The sequence below is a fragment of the Gastrolobium bilobum genome, unplaced genomic scaffold (genome assembly GCF_033153095.1).
Source record: "Gastrolobium bilobum isolate Gb01-03AN ecotype WA unplaced genomic scaffold, APGP_CSIRO_Gbil_v1 utg5259, whole genome shotgun sequence".
In the NCBI taxonomy this organism is placed as follows: Eukaryota; Viridiplantae; Streptophyta; class Magnoliopsida; order Fabales; family Fabaceae; genus Gastrolobium; species Gastrolobium bilobum.
The window spans coordinates 88,707-110,391 of record NW_026898073.1 but is presented as its reverse complement, the minus strand read 5'-3'; the positions used below and the strand labels follow the sequence as shown (position 1 = coordinate 110,391).

Sequence of the window (21,685 nt, the reverse complement as noted above, 5' to 3'; positions counted from 1 at the left end):
AAACTCTCACATAAAATACTTCTTAAATGAATTCGACACCACTAATACTAATATACAACATAACTAACCATGTTTTTTCATATTTGTCATAAACCTTATGTTTCGATTTAAGAAACAAGAATACAAACATAGAATACAGACATAATATTGTGAAACAAATATGCCGATTTAGCAAAATTATAAAAATTATAAGACACAGGCCAATTAAAATGTAATATATAAAATTAACGTAAAAAATGAATCCCAACTTAATTAGATTTACAGATAATACAGATATATTAGAATTTATCTTTGTTTACAGAATAATATTATTCCTCTAATTATTATATTATCTACATTTGTATTGATACAAGAATTCAAAATAAAAATTAATTAAAAGACATAGAATATAAATCTAAAAGTATTTAAGACAATGTGTCCCTAGTACGACAATTATTCTCTATGTGTTGATTTTTTATTTTATTTTTATTTTTAGGTTTGGATTGAGAGAGAGAAAAAAATAGAGAGAAATATAAGGAAAAAAAAACATATAAGTGACTTTTTAGAATTTTAGATGTCATACTTTTATTTTATCACCTATCTCATTTTCTTTCCTATATCATTCAAGAAAGAGAAAAAGATGTTAGTCCGTACATAGCACGTTAAAAATGAAATATTTTTGAGTAAATATCCTTTTTGATACTCAGTAGATCTTACGATATCCGCTTTAGTCCCTAGCAAATAAAAAAATTATTAGTAGTTTCTAAGAAATTCAAAGTGGACCTATTTAGTTGAAATCGTGGTCCCTCACAAATTCAAAAAAAGATTTATATTAATACCTCGAAAGAACTAAAATGAGTCCACCTTGAATTTCTTAAAAATTAAAAATAATCTTTTTATTTATTAAAAACTAAAATGAACATTATAAAATTTAGTAAAGACCGAAAATAGTATTTACTTAATATTTTTCCATGAAATTGAATTGTCCTTTTATTACGTTCCTTTCAGCTGGGTTTTGTGGGGCCATTTTTGAATGTAATGATTGTTTAATCGGTGGTGCTCATTGTGTTGGGTTTGCACCCACCCAAGAAAAGTCTTTGGTTTACCAACTTCTCAGGACTGTGATACATGACAATGGGAGGTTACAATTTGAGAAGGAGCACACATTCAGATTCAGTACCCTGTCAGCACCACTAGGGATAGCTTAGTGGTGTTGGATGTGTTTAGGGTATATTAGGTATGCGGTTTAATTTCTTGTAATGTCCAAAAAAAAATTCAGTACCCTGTCGGTTAAGGGATGATTTAACCAGTTTGTGGAGATTGGTAGAAAAGTGGGGCTTTTGATAGGTCTCAATTCTCATGTTTTGCAATTATTATAGTAACTAGCAGCTTGAGAATGAGGGACTAGTGATTAGGGAACATAGATCTGAGGATTGAATTGAGGTTTTTGTTTTCAGCATTACTGTACATGAAAGAATGTCAGAAAGTAAAACATATTTTCAACTATTAAATTTGACTTCTATATGGGTTTAACTTTTCTGCAATGGGTGCAGAAAAGTTTATCTATTACTCTTAAAAAAAAGTGAATTCCATTCAATTAATACAGTTAGTTTGTGTAAAAAAATTTGTAATAGATAAATTTTCTTACAACAATTGCAAAAATATTTTTCTTGTTGTGTATATGTAAAACTTTATATTGTTTTTGTTAAATAATAAGAGAAGAGAGGAACATTAAAATAAATCTATGTAGTATTAAATTGATACAAGGTGTCCAATATATAGACAAACTAATGAGTTTAGCCCAGACCTAACACAAATCCTAATGAAATAAGAAAATAATATTTTCAGATATATAGGTTTCTCAACAACTATTATCATATTAAAATTATAAGATGTCTTATATAATTGAGAATAATGAATAAATATATAATATATCTTATTATATATAAGGATTTTAATTAAAATGACATTAAATACGGGTTTAAATCAACTTAATTATTCTTAACTTGTATATTCAAAATACATTATATATAATTAAATTAAGAGATATGTTAATTTTTTTTTTTTTCTGATTATCTTTGTCTATTACTCTCCAATATCTAACGGTGTTAGACAAAAACAGACAGAAAAGATAATAAAAAGAATAACTTATCCCTTAAACTAATGGCGTTTGAACTTTTTTTATCATATATCTTAGAAACTATTCGGTGTTAGATTTTCTTTTCCACCTCACAGGCTAGGACACACTTGAAGGGTCAATATGTTATTATAAGTGCTATTTGAGTTTAGCGGCTTCCTGACTTTGGATTGCTGTGAATGGGTAACAAAATGTAGGCTCTGATTCAGTAATAATTAACCCTTGTGAGAGGGCCTGTATTTATTAGCTATCCCTATTCAATTTTCTGACTAATCAATCAATAAAGAAACAAGGTGAGTAAACTTTGGACACTAAAACCCATACATGAAACCTCAATACTTACCCACAGTCCACACCAATGTTTCATAAAATCCTATTGGCACATGTATATATAATCATAACTTTGTTTGGATCTGCTAACTAATTTAGGTAATTGTCTTGTTAAAAGTTGATTATAAACAGCGTGTAGTAATAAGAAGTTTATTAGACGCGCAGCTAAAGAGAGTGGGTGAAGGGGCTGGAAACATCACATGTTGACCATCTTGTTTTTCTCTATGATTTGATGGATGTGAAAGTGATAGTGTGAGCATATGATAAGGCACAAGGGAAGGGAAAGGTAACCAGAGGCGTGCCACAAACTTCGGGCAGCAACCAAAGGAAAAATGGAATTTGGTGACGTGAAACCCCACTCAGCAGCAACAGCATAGCATTTTTCATAGCTGTTATCGAGACAAAAAATATTCTGTATTATTAAATTTATACTATCTTAATACGAGTTTAATATTTCTTGTACGAAATAAGTTTACTTAAATATACACATGAAATTTATGTGAATGAATGTGAGGAGAAAAATTTTTATGTGTGTAGTAGATAAATTTATCTTCTAATGACACAAACCTAATTATATATAGGAAAATATATTTCTACAGTCACCTTAGATAATAATATCTATAACTACTCCTTTTTAACTAAGTCTAACTAGTAAAACATAGTTATTTTTTTTTCTCTCCTCAGATATTGCTGGCTGACGTGGCAGAGGGAGAAAATGTAATTTTTATGTTTTAGTAATCAGATTTAGTTTAAAAAGGTAACTATAGACACTCTTATATATACCAGATAACTTTTATATTTTTAATATATCTAAGTGAGTATATTTTATATATATTCAATAATATAAAACAAGATTTTTCTTTTAAATTAGCGAAGAATTTGCGGAGGAATAGAAGAATACCAGTATACGAATATCTCGCACGTGCTACTCCCCGGTCAAATGCCGGTGCCCAATAGTTTGACACGTGTAAGCCTAATCCTCCCAAATATACAAAAACAAAATGCGTATAGTCGGAATTCTTGACTCGCCCCAATCCCTTGTTAACAACGTGACTACGACCCTTCACAACACACACACACACACATACTCTCTCTCTCTCTAAAAAAATATCTTTAACAATGATAGAAATGATATGTATACATGCATGTATTATGTGCATATTTTTTAAGATGTAATCAAGGACCTAATAGTTTGTAGCAGTGGGTCATGTCGATATATATTCCTGTTTATGGACCACAATAATATTATCAATCACTATATCATACAATCCTAACAAACCATTTACGTGGAGCTCAAATGATCACAAAATGCAAATTTGAGGTTAAGGTTTTAAATTCATTTTTCTTCTTAAAACATTACAAAGCAAGCTAAAACCTTTTAAAAGAATATAGAATATTTTTACAATAATAATCCACAATAATAATCCACAAAAAAGAAAAGAAAACCATCTTAACATGCATGCATTACTCAACTTGTTATTATTCTGTCTCTTTGATTGGATTCAAAACGATCAAATAAATTAATAGAGGAGTACTTCTAATTATATGAGAAGTCGCTATCAGCTAAATAGGTAATAAGTCTTTCATCCAATTGACAAATTAATACTTAACCAATTGGTTTTGAGGATACACGGTGTGTAATAATAATAGATCAACAAGTCACGCTTCGCAATTATTCTTTTTATTTAAAAAAAGAAAAGAAAAGAAAAATTATTTCCTTTGAAATAAAATAAAATAAAATAAATCAAACACACCATGACCTTAGAAAGATTATTAAGATAGAGAAACACTGCTGAATTACCTTCAAACACAAAAGGGGAGAGTGTAAAATAAAGTAGAAGGGAATAAAAGCAAGAAGAGAAACAAATTTCTAAACCAAAAACTCCCTTTCCCATGAGAAGCAACCATCAAAATTAAGTAGTGTTTAGCTGAAATTTCATTCTCAAAGCTACCTATCTAACTTCATTTTTTCTGGTCCTTCCTCTTTCACTTAATTTTCTCCTTAATTCTCCTCCACCTCTTCTTCTCTTCCATATGGAGAATGAAAAGGATCGTTTCGATCCCTTTTATTACAACAACCATGAACTCAACCACTCAATAAGCTTTCCATTCTTTAGGGACAACCATTCAACAATACCCTCACAAAATTTTCAAGGGTTTGATCCCTCTAGTACCAGTTTCACTGATTGCTTACATGGTTCCATGGACTACAACACTCTCTCAAGAGCCTTTGACTTGTCTTGCTCATCATCTGAAGTGATCTCCCCCATTGACGACAACCTTAAGAAACCCACTCTAGGAAATTCAGTGGGGATCAGTGGGAAGCAATTATCAACACCCAATTCCTCTGTGTCTTCCTCATCTAATGAAGCAGAAGCAGTAACAGAAGAAGACTCAACCAAAAGCAAGAAAGAAAAGCAGTCAAAAGGGTGTGAAGATCATGGAAATGAAGACTCTACGAAAGAGTAGGTTTTCCGGTTCTTCTTCTTTTTCTGTCCCCCTCTTTAATTCTTCGTGCTTTTCTGATAGATCAATGAAGGGTAAGAAGATTTTTCCTCAAAGATTTTAACTTTGTCTTCCTTCAACTGGTCCGTAGAATCTCAATATCTTATTAATTTTTGTTATTTTCTTGAGGTAGAATTTTGAATTTTCTTTGAATTACTATTGCAATTATATTATATAACCTATCATTCCTTGTCTTTTCAACTATGACTTTCAGTGTCCCATATGAAATGAACTTGGTCAATCTTGTCTATACTCTATATATCCCTTATAGTTATATATACCATACAGTGCTGTGAATGCTATGTAGATTTTGTGTATGATTAAAATGGTGGAACAAGGATAGGCACTTAACCCTAATATATATATTGATTATTAGTTTTGTGATCTTTATCTGCCAGATATATTACAGTGAAAATTTGACTAATGTTTTGGAGCGTTTAGGAACAAGCCCAAAAAGAAAGAGAAAAAGCCAAGAGAGCCACGCTTTGCCTTCTTGACTAAAAGTGAGATCGATCACCTTGAAGATGGATACAGATGGAGAAAATATGGACAGAAAGCAGTCAAGAATAGTCCATACCCAAGGTTCATTGTTTTCCAATTTTGGAAATTTCTTATCTATTTGGTACATTAACCACCTTTCAAAGCAAAAATGATGAAGGGTTGTGGAATTTGGGTGCCAAAATCATCAACATATTGACATACAAATTAAGTCTTATCATTTATTTGTTGTCATATAATTGATGTAATTATTCATATCCTTGGCATATTAAGGTTTTGTGTACATTTTATTTCTAAGTACTTATTGAAGCATGTTTTTTGTTATAACAATCTAATTATGAAATTGGAGACATATATCATATATATTATCATATTACACGTATATATATTAAACAATTGCACATTTTACAGTATATATAGTATATGTACAAATCTGACTAGACTCTTATTTATGATGCAGGAGCTATTACAGATGCACCAGTCAGAAGTGCACTGTGAAGAAAAGGGTGGAGAGATCATTCCAAGACCCAGCAATCGTGATCACAACATATGAAGGGCAGCACAACCATCACTGTCCGGCGACACTCCGGGGAAATGCCGCCGGCATGTTGTCATCACCTTCCCTTTTTGGTTCCACATATTTGAGGCCAAATTTACCCCAAGATTTCCTAGCTCAGTTGCTTCCAAGTTATAGCCAAGATGATCACCAAAACCCCATGTTCAACCAAAACCTTGGCCATTCTCAGCCTCAACAACAACAACAACAACAGCAGCAGTTCCAACTCCCTCATGACTATGGGTTGTTACAAGACCTATTGCCATCATTCCCACGCAGACAAGAGCCATGAACTTACAAAAGAAATCTTATCCAATTTCTATTAGTATATTGTGGGGCTTGCAGTGTATCCACACACTATATATATGTAGTAAGTAGTAGCTTCCCTTTACTTGTTTTCCTCCTCTTCTCTCTATGTCATGTACCTAGATTAGTATGTAAGACATGTATATATATATATATATATATATATATATATATATATATATATAGCAGTGGGGATCTTAGAGCCTTAAATGAGTATTTTAGAATTACAGCATGTGACATTGATCATCTTTTTAATTCCATTTGAGTAATTTGAAAGTTGAGAGTATGTATTGGAGAAGGATGGTTTGACAAGACAATTAGCATATTTTGTATGATTGATCTTTTTCAGTGAAAGGTATTGATAGGACTTGATGGTATTCTTGGATCACTAACTCAGTTAAAAGGAGGGTGCAAGACTATGCAACTAGAAAATATGGAAGGTTTTTCAGAGGCAGGTTGGCAACATCAACTAAAATTGCAGCGAATTTAATTAATATCTCTATTTGTGGTCTCCATTTGTGTGGCTATATACGTTTGAAATTTTGCGGCTATTTATTCCAATTGTGGGGGGATTATTTAGGAACTTGTATGTATATGGAAAGTTGTTTGGAGGGGAACCATATATGTGTATATATATGTGTGTATTTCGGCGCTTCAGTTCTAGTGCATGTGTTTGCGTGTGTAACTATACTTTTGGTTATATTTGTGGATGTATACCTAACTTTAATTTCACCATTGATATGATCTTAACCTACTAGTGTTATTTTTCTCTTTTTTATTTTCCATGAATCAAATGGGAGAATCAATATAGCTATAGAAGATTCAAATGCAAGCTGAAATTAGCAATAATTAAGTTATTCCCAATTAAGCCATTTATATATCAAGGTTTAAAATGAAGTTATTTATGATGAGTCTATTGTTTGGCTTTAAGAATAAGCTAATTTGTAGAAATTAATTCAGTATCTTTTTTAAAAATAAAATAAAATTAACAAGAGGTATCAGAATACTTTTCCTTTTTATTATTTATACAGGATTTAAAAATAGAAAAAAAAGGGAAATGAACTCAAGGGATTTTTTTTATTTGGTAGAGAACTCAAGGGATTTTATTTCTCCTCTTTTCGCCTGAAAGAACCAATTTTTGCTCCAAAAATAAGGTGAAATAGGGAACTAAAAATTTAATAGACTTAAGAAGTATAATAATTTCATTTTGCTCTTTTATAATGTAACTCGCTAATAAGAGTAAGAGAGTTTTGTTATTAATCTTTCAAATAAAGGTGAATGTATGTTTCATTTCTATTTCATCCCCATACTTGTTATTTATTAATGAAAAAACATTTGAACACTGTAAATTCTTTGCTAAATTTTTATGTACTTTTTTTTATATCCAAATTAGTTTAATCCGATTTGAGTACCATAAATGGGCGAGCATGACCCGCTCCAAAATCTCAACTAAACCTTAGTCAATACACAACCTCCTTATGAGAGAGGTACTTTGCATCCATTACGTCACTCCATGCATGTCTCTATTTGTTTCCTGGGATCCTTGAGAGCTCGTGCGACATGATGAACACATGAACATACATAACAGATTCTATCCACCATGCCAAGCCAGCTAATTAAATAATACGAAGACACTAAAAAAAACGCAAGAGAAGTAAATATATTTGTGAGATTTTACTTTTTCTTAAGAAAGATATGTTGCAGGTATCTATATTCACGAAACTTGTTTCTCCAAGACTTTAAAATAATAATAATAATAATAAAATTTCATAACATATTATATTCTTCTGAAACATTCAATATTAACGGACATTAGAAATTAATTAGTAATGTTTTAGATTTCCAAGTAATGTAGCAAGTGGCGTAGCTTGGGGAATATGTAGTAGTTAGTTAAGGTATCTGTTGATTGTTGTGACATTTACTTATTCACTTTTCATGTTCATTATTAAACAATTATTTTATGTTTTACCAGTTATTTTAATTTCATAATCAGTTTGTATATTGTTTAATTGACTACGATGAATGTATATTGTTTAATTGACTACGATGAATAGTAATCCAACTATGTGGACATTGAAATGTATATTTTTATATCAAATTAATCATGCAAAAAAAAATAAAATGAGAACGCAAATTGCTTAAAAACTTCTTGTCCTCTCTCTGCCTTTCAAGTTGTCTCACTCCTACTTTTGGAAATGATGGCGTTGTTTATTTTCTTTTGTGTTGTACTAAATAGTTTGCACTTAAGCCCCTTTTAATCTAATATCGTGTTATCAATCTATCAAAAAAATAATATCGTATTATCTTATTATAAAAATAAAAGAAGAATTAAAAAAAAAAATTATGAGACATCTATAATGTTTACTCCATCCCTTATCATCGTCTCCCTCCCCAGTGACCAAAAAAAAAAAAAATTGAATTCAAAATCTCAAGATACATATTTTACCGTTTCAATACCGTTTTGAATAATTTTTATAAAGATTTAATTTTAATATATTATACATTAATAAAAAATTTACTTTCATAATAATTAACTCAAAAGAGACTCTTTGATTTTAATGGTTTAATAATGTGTAATTTTTTAAATAATGTAAAAAAGATTTACCATAGGGTTTCAAAATTAAGTTTTTTTTATTATTCAAATATTAAATATATTTCATTTCGATAACTTAATGAGGAAAAAATATATTTCACAAAAATATTATATATAAAAATGATCAGAAGACCAAAAATCACAAAGATGTTTGTTTGTTTTGTTTGTTTTGCAAAATTAAACATGATCACAAAACTTTTGTAGATGGCAGAAGTCCAAATATATCATTATGGCTACAAATCTGGATTACCATAATCAACGGAACTAACAAACAGTTTACCATCAAAACGGTCTTAATTTATTTCATGAATGAATCATTGAGTGCCTCGTTTATTGGTTGCTCTGCTGCCATACATGCTTTCAATAAGCTTCACCTTTCTCACGACAAACTTTGAACCCTCAACAGTTTGTTTGTCTCGTGTGCTTTTATTTTATTCATAATTTCTCAATTATCTTGCCATTGTATCTGCAAGCAATTAATTATGTTAAACACCGACTTTTAAAGTCGTTCTATAGTCCATTCCAAGAAAGAAAAGTTGTTTCATGATTTGTCCATATCCGAGTCAGTAGCAACGACTTTCGGATTTTGAATAGTAAGCTTTGAACATATCAATGTATTTATAGATGAAAGGATCCCATATGGGGTTTGGGGAGGATATTCTTACGTAGGTATAAGAGTTAGAAGTCTTACATTCAATTTTGACCATTGATCCACTTATGTTCAATGGCTCACATTACTAAAAAATTTGAACCCTTAAATATAAGTGTGATCAACGGACAAGATTAAGAGTGTAACTTACACTGGTTAAAATGATCCTGACTCATGGGATTTATATTTCTGCAGCTATTGTATATACAACAATCAAATACTTGCTATATAAATACGTGAAAGCATTAATTGTGGGGAATCATAACCATACAAAAGATGAAAACATTAAATGTGAGAAATCATAACCATATACCTATCCTTTAAAAGGATAAAATATTTTCACATATATATATATATATAGGTAAAATTATTTCTTCAGCGGCTATATGTAGAGCAATTAATCTTGACTTCCCACATTTAATGCTTTCACCCACCTTTGTATGATTATGATTTCTCAAATTTAATTGTTGTACATATAGGCTACAACTGCAAAAAAATGACACACACACATATATATATATATATGAGGTAGGATCCTTTGACACCAGTGTCAAATTTCAAATTTGACACCTCATCTGATAGTCGTTAGATTAAAAAAGATCAATGATGTCACATGATTGCAAATTAGAGTCGTTGATCTTTTTTGATCTAATAGTTCTGAGATGAGGTGTCAAATTTTAAATTTGACACCGCACCGGTATCAAAGGATCCTACCTCTATATATATATATGGGGAGGGATCATTTGACTCCAGAGTAAGATTTAAAAGTCTTACTCCTCATCCCAGCCATTGATTTCCGTTCATCCAACGGTTATCATTTATTTGAAATTAATAATTAATTAATTCATTAAATTACTAAATTATAACCGTTGGATGAACGGAAATCAAGGGCTGGGATGAAGAGTAAGACTTTTAAATCTTACTCTGGAGTCAAATGATCCCTCCCCTATATATATATATATATATATATATATATATATATATATATATATATAGGGGAAGATCATACTTATTATCATTTTTATCTTACTACTCTTACTACCTGGTTACTGTTGGATCAATTTGAAATCAACGATTAATAAATGAGAAAAATTAATTATCATTGATTTCAAATTGATCTAACGATAACCTATAAGGTAAATAGTAGTAAGCCTAAAATGGTAATAAGTATAACCGCTCCATATATATATATATATATATATATATATGTGTATATATGGTCAGGATCATTTTACACCAGTGTAAGTTACACTCTTAATATTGTCCTGTTGATCTCACTTATATCTAGTGGTTCTAATTTTTTAGTAAACTGAGCCATTGGATACAAGTTAATCAATGGTCAAGATTGAGTGTAAGACTTCTAACTCTTACACCGGTGTAAGAATAGCCTGCCCCATATATATATATATATATATATATATATGGGCAAGATATTCTTACACCGGTGTAAGAAGTTTTACACTCAATCTTGAGCATTGATCCACATGTATCCAATGGCTCACATTAACTAGAGTCCTTAGATATAAGTGGGATCGATGCTCAAGATTGAAAATATAACTTACACTAGTGTAAAATGATATTGACACATATATATATATATATATATGTGTGTGTGTGTGTGTGTCAATATCATTTTACATAGTGTAAGTTACACTCTTAATCTTGGCTGTTGATCCTATTTATATCTAACGATTCTAATGTATTAGATATTTCAGCTGTTAGATAGAAGCAAATCAATGACCAAGATTTGATGTAAGACTTTTTATTCTTACACCTCTATAATAATATCTTGCCCTTATATATATATATATATATATATATATATATATATATATATATATAATTAAGTTACACTGGTGTAAAAATAATAAGCCTTACATTAAATCTTAACCGTTAATTTTTGTGAATCTAATGATTATAATTTACTGGAATTTAATAATCAATTAATAAATGTAACGCAATAAAATATAACCATCAATAATTAAAATTTGATATAAAACTTATTATTATAATTATACTAATATAAGTTGATCGTGCCCCGTGTATATAGAGAGTCATGAATCATGAGCTTCTATTGTGCTGTTTTACCTAAAAGCTGATTTGATTAGGCATTTGTAACAACCGGCGTATTAGTATCGTAAGGTACAACACCAAATTTCTGACTAGCCAGAAGACTAGCATTATACTCATCTAGCATTATTTTGCTAGTAACATATATACCACACCGATATAAATAAGGGTTCACTTTTTCTGCAGTTACTGCAGATAAGTTATCTGCAGTAAGCTCAATACGACGTCGTTTTGAGGCGGAAATCATGGTGTTTTTGTAATTTTAATTTATTTCAGGGTTATAATAGTCTTTATATTTATAATTTTTTAAGATTTCAATACCAAAACGACGTCGTTTTAGGAATAAATGCAGATAACTTATCTGCATTAACTGTATAAACATTTTTCCCTATAAATAAAGACAAGATATAGTTAAAGAAAGGCAAGGTAAGAAAAATTTAGACACTCGAACCGGTGAAATAGAGAATAAATGGATTTCATATCAAGAAGTCAAAACGCTGCATGATACAAGACGAGATCACATTCACTACTTTTGTCAAATTGCAGAAGTTTTTCTGGATGGATCGGGAAACAGAAGAATCTTCATGTTTAATTATGATGCGTGGAAATCATATATACATACAGAAGTAGGAAAAAAATCAATATAAAGAAAATATGTATAATAGAAGAAAATGGAGAGTTCCAAGTTTCATTATGTTTTACACTCAAAATATTAGAAGAAAAAGGAAAATAAAGGAAATTGGAGAGGTCCAAACGTCCTTGTGTTATATTAGAGACAAAATATTAAAAGAAAAAAGTACATGCAATGTAATTGTTACTATCAGAAAACATAGAAACTAATTAGCCAAAGGGTTCATTGTTCAAACAATTGAGCAAACCTAATCAAAACAATTGAGACACTAATTGTTTGAATTTTATCTATGACATACCGATCCATACCATACTAATTAATTTCTATACATGTGAAAATTTTAAGAAAATAGATAATATGATTTTTTTAAATAAAAAAGACGAATTTGGTTTACACAATCCATAAAGGAAATTAGTGTTTTACTAATTTTCTTAATCATTTTCCCCATTGCAGAAAACAATTACCAAATCATTCATATTAAAAAGATAATCTAGCAATGCTTACACCACTTGTACAACTTGTCTACAATGACGGCTCTTCATTTGTCCCCATGCGTAGATACAAACAAAAAAAAAAGTTGTCACCCAACCCAAGTTTGAGTGATATGCAAGGCATATCTAGATACGATTGAGAGTGCATCAAATAACCACGAGTTGGTTCAAGTGGTATTTGTTTGATTTCATTTGCTAGAGGAGAAATTTTTTTTTGTCTGGAAATTTCAATTTTCAAAAATATGATTTTTACATTCAGTTTACATTAATATCCGAAAATTTAAAATTTAGAAAAATTCAGTTTCCCGAAAATCCTGTAAAAACCCTCGTACCAAACGCCCCTTAAAAAATAAAAAAATTGAAATTTATTTCCTTTGGAATAGCCCTACCATAATATAGATGTTCCCGGTTGGAACAGAATTATCTCCTACAAAAATTACTTGTAATTTATTAAAAAAAAAAGTGCATCAAATAATTTTCTTGCTACGTAGCTTATATAAAATTGTTCAAAAGAAGTCGTGAATGATTATCTTTTCAAACATTTGATGAATACAAAGATACATTGAAAAATCTTCAAGTAAATTTAATAGTGCAGTGAATATTTTAAAATTTCTTCTAACTGGTTGATAAAAATTGAAACCAATTTAACTATTATAAAAAATTCATATTTGTCAAATCGTTAGTCGGAATTAGACATAGAAGCATTTGTTAGTTTTGCTCTTTTACCAAAGCCCAAATGGGCTATTAGTATGAGAAGAGCCCAAGAAATTTAGAGTCCAATGAGCTAGGGTTTCTTGAAACCCATATATCGTCAGCCTCAGAGGTCTTTTGTGAGAAAGAGAGAAGGTCAGATCTGATTAGTGCTCACACACTTCCCCTTCATCCTCGAGAGATAGCTTGGAAGGTTTACCTCAATGGTTCGTGAGTTTGTGCTGTGATGCAAAGGGCTCAATCGTGAGGAACAACACCATCTCGCATCTGCGCCATTAAAGAGGTAAATGATAAAACCATGATGATCCATATACATCCAAATCACAATGGTCTCGTACGCTTCCGCAGATGCAATTGCTCCTACATCATTGTATCCAATGAAATGGCGGTAACTCAATCAGCACTAAACATATGGTGAGAAACATATGTTTGATCCTTCTCAATATCATTTTTTTAAAAAAATTTAAAACTTTAATTTTGAAGATGCCTTCAAACAGCATCAGATAAATGATGTGTGTACAAGATAAATATTGAAGCCCAACAACAGACTCGCAGACTCCGACTACTTTGAAACTTGAACCGATTTCATGGTTCAAAAAGTGTCATACTATCAAATAGTGGTAGCTCAGTTGGCACATGGGAGCTAAGTAGGTGGGAGGGTGAGAGCATGTGTTCGAATTTCCCCAGTACCACATTTAGGAGGGATTTAAAGCCTTAATCCTGGACCCGTCCCAAATCGGATTAGTTGCGAAGCAATAAACCGATTGGAATATTTAAAAAAAAAAAAAAAAGTGTCATACTTGGGTTTTTGACCAAATGGGAAGAGGGGCTATGGGTTTTAACCTCTTAAGCTTATAACGATTGCATGTAGTAAAAAATTCCTATATTTGTACATTTTCTCTAAAATAATTAATTTACAATGCCATTATTCAGTCACGGATAAGCACACATGAGTACATAATAATGTGCATTAACCACTTAAATAGATTTAATAAAAATATATATGTACACATAAATAAAATATCCCAACTTAAATTAAATAAAAGTAGTAATAAAATATCCTTGTTTGGCTTATAAGAAGCCTCATTTGTAAGGTTATGTGAGTCGTATTACATTTATTTTTTGAAATATTGTTACACAATATCAACTATTAATTTAGTTAGCCATAGTAGATACAACGTACATGAGAATGACAAAATGGCAGGAAGCAGAAGTCAAAAGCTGCAAGAGGGTGGATTCAAACGAGCTCCATTCTCCATGAAGTTTGTAAAGGCACAGCAATCCGTGAAAACATGACTGCTTTATCAAAATATTGAATTATTATGTATTCCACTTCCACCGTTTGAAGTTTTGAATCATTTGTTTGACTGCATGCCAAATAAATGCTTTCAGAAGACATAGATTCTTTATCCATTTGGGTGAATAAGAGAATTAACAAGGCTTGAAATAAAAAATCAATTTTTTGAAAAATTTCCCTTTTTATTATTTCAATAAGATCCAATGAAATGTTACAATTTAATTTAGAAGAATGCATTGGTAATATAACACTTTCACGCTCTATTTCCCATAATTTGCTCTATTGTTAAATAAAATTATATATTAGTACAACTAAATAACCTAAATTCATTTTCAATTAATGAAGTCAACATAAAATTTTACCCGAATAATACAAAAATTGTTAAAATATAAATTTCAAAACACACGTTGCTAACAGAACCTATTAATTTGTTTGTGTGGAAGGGTAAGTCTCCTTTATATAACTTCTCATCAATGGAATAACAAAAAGATATTATCACTTGATTAAATAAGCAAAATATGAAAAGGAAATTGAAGCCAAATATTAGTTTTCTACTATCTCCACTCTCCAGAGACCAGAAGCATGCAAGGATAGCCAAAAGGGTAAAACAAAGTATAAAAAAAATTAACCAAGCAGATCTCTGTACAGCATTAACACTATCACTGACTCTACCCTCTTTGCAAAGTTGGTACACCAGATCTTAAATGGTCACATTGAATAAAAAAATGCTTCATTATCCAAATAGGCTCTCTCTCTGATCTGATTTTCTCCTCAGATGCAGCAAAATTTTCTTAAGGATACAAACTTGGAGTCATATAAGGTTATATAGTTTAGTTACTGGAATGAGTACAACGGCAATTGTACATGCAGGCTAAGTCATATGGTTGTCAATCCTATCCTTGAGTTGTTTCCAGCACATAGCTTTAAGAATGATCCACCTTTTCAGTAGCATCAGATGGACCAGAAATATCCTTCACTGTTTCAATTCCCATGCTAACAGTGCTGCTCTTTCTATTCCTTCGATCCTGAAAGTGATTATATCAATCAGTTATCTAGCTTAAGTTTTAGTGTTTTATCACGATCTATGTCAACAGATATACTTCAATATTTAGTATATATAAGCATGAAAAAACATGCATACAAAATAGGACCCATATTATCCACTAGAATATAATGCATCAGAAAGCTATGTAGAAAATGTATATTCCCAATTATATAATATGATAAAAGCAAGAGTTTAATCTTTCTCTGATTGTCTTTTGAGCTATATACTGAAAGGTGCATACACAGCAAATTGTTAATATGTAGGCTGAAGAAAATCAAACATTTTTTTTTTCTCTTGGAGTTTTCATTCGATGTTTCATTCATTCTAGTTGGTGGAAACTGGAAGGTTAGCTAATATATGCATACAAGAAAATAATGATAAGAAGCACAAAATGTCAAACAGTTGCAAAAATGTGATAAAAGACTCAAGACTCGAGTCCTAAAGCAGACAACAGAACAAATACATGACAAGATGGGATATTGAAGGGAACCTCTCGAAATGGATATTCATCAGCTTCAAGCATCCTCACAACCTGACTCATTTTGGGCCTCTTGTCCGCATCAGGATCAACACACCTAAGTGCAACCAGAAGAGCACGTTTTAAAGCACGTATTGATGGTTTAACTTCAAGGCTTGAGTCCACAACTTCCTCAGCCCTCCTTGTCCCCACCATTATCTTGAGCCATTCAACAAGATTAACCTGTCATGAAGATATACAAAATCTCATCAGCTGCGTGACGGGCAGTGGATTACTTTCGATGGAAAGCATGGTTAGAAACTGGCAAGCTGGCAGCGTTCTAAGAATTAGGCACCTCATTAGCGGGACGCACATAGTCTACAGGGTCCCTTCCTGTAACTGCTTCCAGTAGGAGGACACCAAAGCTGTAAATGTCACTCTTCTCATTTAATAAACCACTGTTAGCATATTCTGGTGCCACATAACTGAAATCCACAATAGAAGTAAGTTTCACATATGTACAAATCCTTTAAATAAAATATAAGGAAAGAGATAATGAAATTTTCCGTGTACCCAAACGTTCCCATTACTCTAGTGGTTATGTGACTTTCTCCTGAATCCAAAAGTTTGGCCAAACCAAAATCAGAAACCTTTGCATTGAACTCATCATCAATCAATATGTTGCTAGACTTTATATCCCGGTGAATAACTTTTGGTTCTATTGCTTCATGTAAGTAAGAAAGCCTGCCACCAGTCACCGTAAAACAAGAGTTTAATCAGACAGTTTAGGTCCAATGTTCAAGAAAAGTAAAGTTGATAAGTAGTTAAGAAGTAAAATATTAAAACTTCAGTTGGTCACACGCTCACTGAGATTAGGGAGTTCAGTTGGTGGTCCAATGGGGGAAGAGAGTGTTGTTGCTTTGTTCAGAAACCTAATGGGCTTAAATATATTGCAAAATATATGAAAATATAAAGTCTATAACAAAATATTATCAAGAAACCAAAATAAGCAGTCAATAACATCTATGATATATTTTGGCATGCACAAAATTCTAATAGTAGTAACATAAATTAAAGGAGCATGAAACAGTTTTACAATCATAGCCATTCAGAGACGAGAGATTTAAGACAATCATACCAAGTAATTTGGTAACATACAATACATATGACTACCATGGCCCATATTTTTAAGTTGCAAGCTGAACTTACGCTTTGGCTGTGCCAAGTATAACTTTAATGCGGGCCTCCCAGGTAAGTGTGCCATGTTGCATGCCCCCATGTAACCACTGTTCTAAGTTACCATTGTTCACATATTCATACACCAGCAGCCTGAATATCAATTGGAAAGTACATTCATGATAATGGAGAAAGAAACATAACATAGAAAAAAGCTTCTGTTCAATTTCAGACCAAGGAGAATAGAATTATCATAAACCCAAAGCTTATGCTATTATTGACAATGGATTTGTGAGAGCACAACTATAACATAAAATGAATAATTTTGTAAAAAAAATAAAAAAAATTTACCTGTGAACTCCTTCTACACAATATCCAAGCAGGCGCACAAGATGCTTATGTCTAACATGGCCAATAGCCTCCACTTCAACTCTGAATTCTTTCTCTGCTTGTCCCCTATGAACTCAATATAGAACTCAATCACATAAAAAGATTAAAAAGAAGTCATTGTTTACCAATAGTGTCAAATAGTACTAGAGAAAAAAATTTATTATAAAATATCCTTACAAGTTGTTAAGAAGTTTCTTCACTGCCACCTCGGTTCCATTTATCAGTCTGCCCCTATAAACAACCCCATATCCACCCTCACCAAGAATGTTCTCAGCTGAGAAACGATTAGTTGCTTGTTCCAGATCTCTAAGTGTAAACCAGTGGCCCCACCCAAGATGAGAAAATTCCGGCAAGCCAATTAATGGCGAGGCAGTCACCAACCCTCCATAAGACAATGTAGACTGCTTTCTAACATGCCCAGAGCTTCCTTCTTCCCCTGAAAGCGAACTAAATCCTCTCTCGTGATGATAAATTGAGCTGCACTGACTGACGTTATCAGGATCACTGGATTTGCTCATCCCCAAATGAACTGATACCTTATCAGAATTCTTATCATTCGCATTGTCATGAACTGGAATAAACACATTTTCTGGTTGATCATGAGAACTCTGCACCCCAACCTTGTCAACATCGATATCTTTTGAGACATTTGGTATTTGGGATAGAGAGTACTTCTCTAGAGATCTCCTAGACCTAGACTTTCTCCGAAACATCACCCATACAGATAATATACAAAGAATCAGCACTATAAATGCACCAACACCTATCCCAATCAAAACCCATCTTTTCAAACCAAAAAATGACGTCTTCTTTGACAATTCCACATTCAAAGAACTGTTGGATGACATAATCCCGGTTGCTACAGGTCAATCAATTTCCTCCCCCAAGTTCTTCAACTGGTAGAGTTAAGACATTCCCACCTGAGCACAAGAATCTAGTTAAGTACTCCCTTTACTCAAGGCTTTGAAACGCACATCTAAACATTCTAATTTACAGCCAAGATTTCAGTTCTTGCAACAACCCCATAAACAAAAACCAGAACCACCAATTCAACCAATCACTAATTGCAGCTTTATCATGACTCAAGATAATTCCAGAATACAAAATTTTCTGTATGCTAAATTTCAAGATCTTAATTTCTCAGGTTCAAATGGCAATGGCATTCAATAAAAAAGAATCCAGTTATTAGAATGAGAAAAAAAAAATGTAATACTTAACGCATTTAACAATGAAAAAGGCACACTGAGTAAAAGCACCTGTTAGATTATCAAAACAATTATAATCAAAAGAAAAGGGAAGTAGGAAAGCATCACTTATGATCCAAGTAAACAAAAGAGAAAGTGAAATGTGAATTATCCAAAAAAGTAGCTGAGAAAGACAAAGCATTTACCTTTGTGTTGATCTAAGGTAGCTAGCCTTCTGGATCCTCTGCCTTGAGCAACCAAAGAAGCAACAGTCTTCACACTTCTTTTTGAACCGACAAGAAACTCAATGTGCATACATAGGCGCAGGAATACCTCAGCAACACACAAAACCCTACAACAAATTTCAGATGCTGCAAAAGATGCAGTGGCACACTAGTAGGTAACAAGTGGGCCACAAAAAAGAAAAGAAAAGAGAAGAAAAGCTCACAGGGTTAAGATATTAAAAAAACAAAACTTGGAAAGGAATGCCACACACAAATCTTATTTTGATTGAAAAAAAAAAAATGCAGATAGAGAGAGAGAGAAAGAGATGGTAAAATGGTTGGTGGGCAGGACCAGAACCAGCTGGAAAGGAAGCTTGGTTTGTAATAGAGGAAACCAGTGTGAGAGAGAAACAGTAAAGGAAAAGCAAAAATATGAAAAATGAACAGTGATTGCATTTATGGATGGTAGCAAAAAAAAAAAAAAAATTGTAATGAATGAGCAACAAAAGTAAAGTTAAGAGAGAGAAAGAAAGAGGATGTTATGAAGAGAGAGAGAGACAAGGTCAACCTCAATCCAACAAGGGGGAGCTAAGCCCCAAATCTAGTTTACTATGATGTCATCATGTCTGCTTACCAATCTGTCCTATTTGTGTTGTACCAAAAAAGAAGAAGAAAAAAAAGTCCTATTTGTGTGAAAAAGAAAAATCTTAATGCAAATCTTAAAACTTGGCATCATCTCCCTGTCCCTTCTTTAGTATTTTTCCCCTTCACATTGCCAGATTCAATTTGGATTTTGGTTTTGGACACAACCCAAAATTGAAGGGATTTATAAAAGGGAATTAATTTTTTCATTTTACATGAGAAAATTTTCTCATGCTACACTCTCAATACATGAGTGGGATCCACAAAAAGGTGAGAAGACAAAAAAGTCAAGATGGGACCCACTCATGTATTGAGAGTGTAGCATGAGAAAATTTTCTCATATAAAATGAGAAAACTATTTCTCTTTATAAAATATTAAACATATTTATTCTAGTATTGTGTACATTGAGCCCAAATTCTTGTAGGAAACACTTTTCTGCTGCAGAATGTAATGGCTGTGCAACTTAGCAGGCTTATGCATTACCATGGCTAACGTAAAATTAGTTATATATTTAATGTACATTTAATAGAATTATGTATATAAAAAGATTAAGATCAGTTAATGCAACGAGCTTGAAAAGTACATTAATTAAAGCATAATCTTAATCCATCGTCCTCTTGGATATTTGGATAAGATTATTATCTAAAATGCGGGCATTAAATAAATTTTAATTTTCTTTCCTAGTGTTGCTTGTCACTGCTTGTCCTTGATAGGTTCAATCCTGGAATAAATGTTTTGAGGGTGAAAAGAAAAAGGTTACCCAGTATGTGCAAATCTAGTAAGAAAAAACTTTTAAAAAAATAACCATAAAATGTGAAAAAAGGAAGGGATAAAAGGGAAAGTAGGGAAGTTTAATATGTCATTATTAAAAATTAATTCATGCCCAGCAGCAATAGCTAAATTTCCCTTTCGCATTAAATGTGTTAAAAAGTCAGAAGCTTTTAGTTGTCAACTTATTGAAAAATGCATATATTATAGATGACAGTTATCAGCTATACTAGGTTCCCAGATTTTTTTCTCTTTCCTTTTTTAATGGATAATGTGATGCCTTAATCAATGTTTAACTACGGCTCCAGGATTCAAAATTCCAACGGTTCTGAGGGGTAATTTTGTCATTACGCTTTGATTAAACCTACGTTTCAGATTCAGAGTACCATTCTGCTTTTTCTTTTCTGTTTTTTGGTTAAAAAAGAGGGCATAAGCCCCTAGATTACCATTCTGGTTTTGAGGGCCAAAAAAACCCACCAATTGGGGAAGAAATAGGTACTTTGATTTTAAGCATAATTTTTTTTATTAAAGTATGAATCCACACAAACTTGGCAACTTTCCTTATTTTTTTTAAATAAGGGAAATATAAATCTCCTATTTCAAGAGACTTGTTGTATTATGTAATAGAGACAAAATATGTGAAGCTCACCATCATATATACAAAAAAACAAAAAAAAACTTGATAAATAATTTTTACAATGTGTTTCCAGCAACGTGAGAAACAATTTCCCTTTTACATAATTAGTATTGAAATTATCTATTATTATATGAGTTGAAAATTTTGGATTATTTAATCCAGAATTTGTTATGGATTACATCACTTTTGAGATTTCAGAAAATAATTTTATTTCTTATTTTTTTTTATCTTTCAAGAATAAATAAATATGTCTGAATTGATATATTATTATAAATGAAGATGAATGATCCTTTTATTCTGATGTAAAACTAAAAAGTCTTATTCCTTATCTTAGTCGTTAATTTCTGTCTATCTAACGGTTATAATTTATTGAATTATATCAATTAATTAAATATTAATTCTAAATAA

The 21,685-nt window shown here is 31.6% G+C and overlaps 2 protein-coding genes across 4 annotated transcripts; one reads left to right on the top strand and one right to left on the bottom strand.

Moving 5' to 3' along the window:
- Window positions 1-4,267: 4,267 nt before the first annotated feature.
- LOC133312616 (WRKY transcription factor 71-like) lies at window positions 4,268-7,038 on the top strand. 3 transcript variants are annotated; one of them, XR_009751716.1, is made up of 4 exons: window positions 4,268-4,911; window positions 5,393-5,533; window positions 5,910-6,375; window positions 6,677-7,038. XR_009751716.1 is itself a non-coding variant. In XM_061513848.1 (3 exons), exons 1-3 carry the CDS (start codon window positions 4,481-4,483, stop codon window positions 6,295-6,297), a joined length of 960 nt encoding a protein of 319 aa, XP_061369832.1. In that variant the 5' UTR covers window positions 4,268-4,480; the 3' UTR covers window positions 6,298-7,038. The 3 variants fall into 3 exon arrangements, 1 of the variants encoding a protein (XP_061369832.1); XR_009751715.1 differs by having other exon boundaries at window positions 6,661-7,038; XM_061513848.1 differs by having other exon boundaries at window positions 5,910-7,038.
- An 8,347-nt stretch (window positions 7,039-15,385) lies between these two features.
- Window positions 15,386-19,611, bottom strand: LOC133312639 (probable receptor-like protein kinase At2g42960). Its single transcript, XM_061513873.1, has 8 exons — window positions 19,212-19,611; window positions 17,999-18,741; window positions 17,783-17,887; window positions 17,465-17,584; window positions 16,829-16,999; window positions 16,611-16,740; window positions 16,289-16,498; window positions 15,386-15,778 (listed from the first exon to the last, which is right to left on the bottom strand). The coding sequence occupies exons 2-8, from the start codon at window positions 18,667-18,669 to the stop codon at window positions 15,677-15,679; spliced, it is 1,509 nt and encodes a 502-aa protein (XP_061369857.1). The 5' UTR covers window positions 18,670-18,741; window positions 19,212-19,611; the 3' UTR covers window positions 15,386-15,676.
- Between the last annotated feature and the right edge of the window lie 2,074 nt (window positions 19,612-21,685).

Bases quoted from the DNA above. Each gene is read 5' to 3' on its own strand.
- LOC133312639 (XM_061513873.1), bottom strand. From the start codon at position 18,669: ATGTCATCCAACAGTTCTTTGAATGTGGAATTGTCAAAGAAGACGTCA. The intron at 17,888-17,998 runs GTAAGGATATTT...TTGAGTTCATAG, and splicing joins AAGAAACTTCTTAACAACTT to GGGACAAGCAGAGAAAGAAT. The intron at 15,779-16,288 runs GTTCCCTTCAAT...AATCACTTTCAG, and splicing joins ATGAATATCCATTTCGAGAG to GATCGAAGGAATAGAAAGAG.
- LOC133312616 (XM_061513848.1), top strand. From the start codon at position 4,481: ATGGAGAATGAAAAGGATCGTTTCGATCCCTTTTATTACAACAACCAT. The intron at 4,912-5,392 runs GTAGGTTTTCCG...TGGAGCGTTTAG, and splicing joins AATGAAGACTCTACGAAAGA to GAACAAGCCCAAAAAGAAAG. The intron at 5,534-5,909 runs GTTCATTGTTTT...TTTATGATGCAG, and splicing joins AAGAATAGTCCATACCCAAG to GAGCTATTACAGATGCACCA.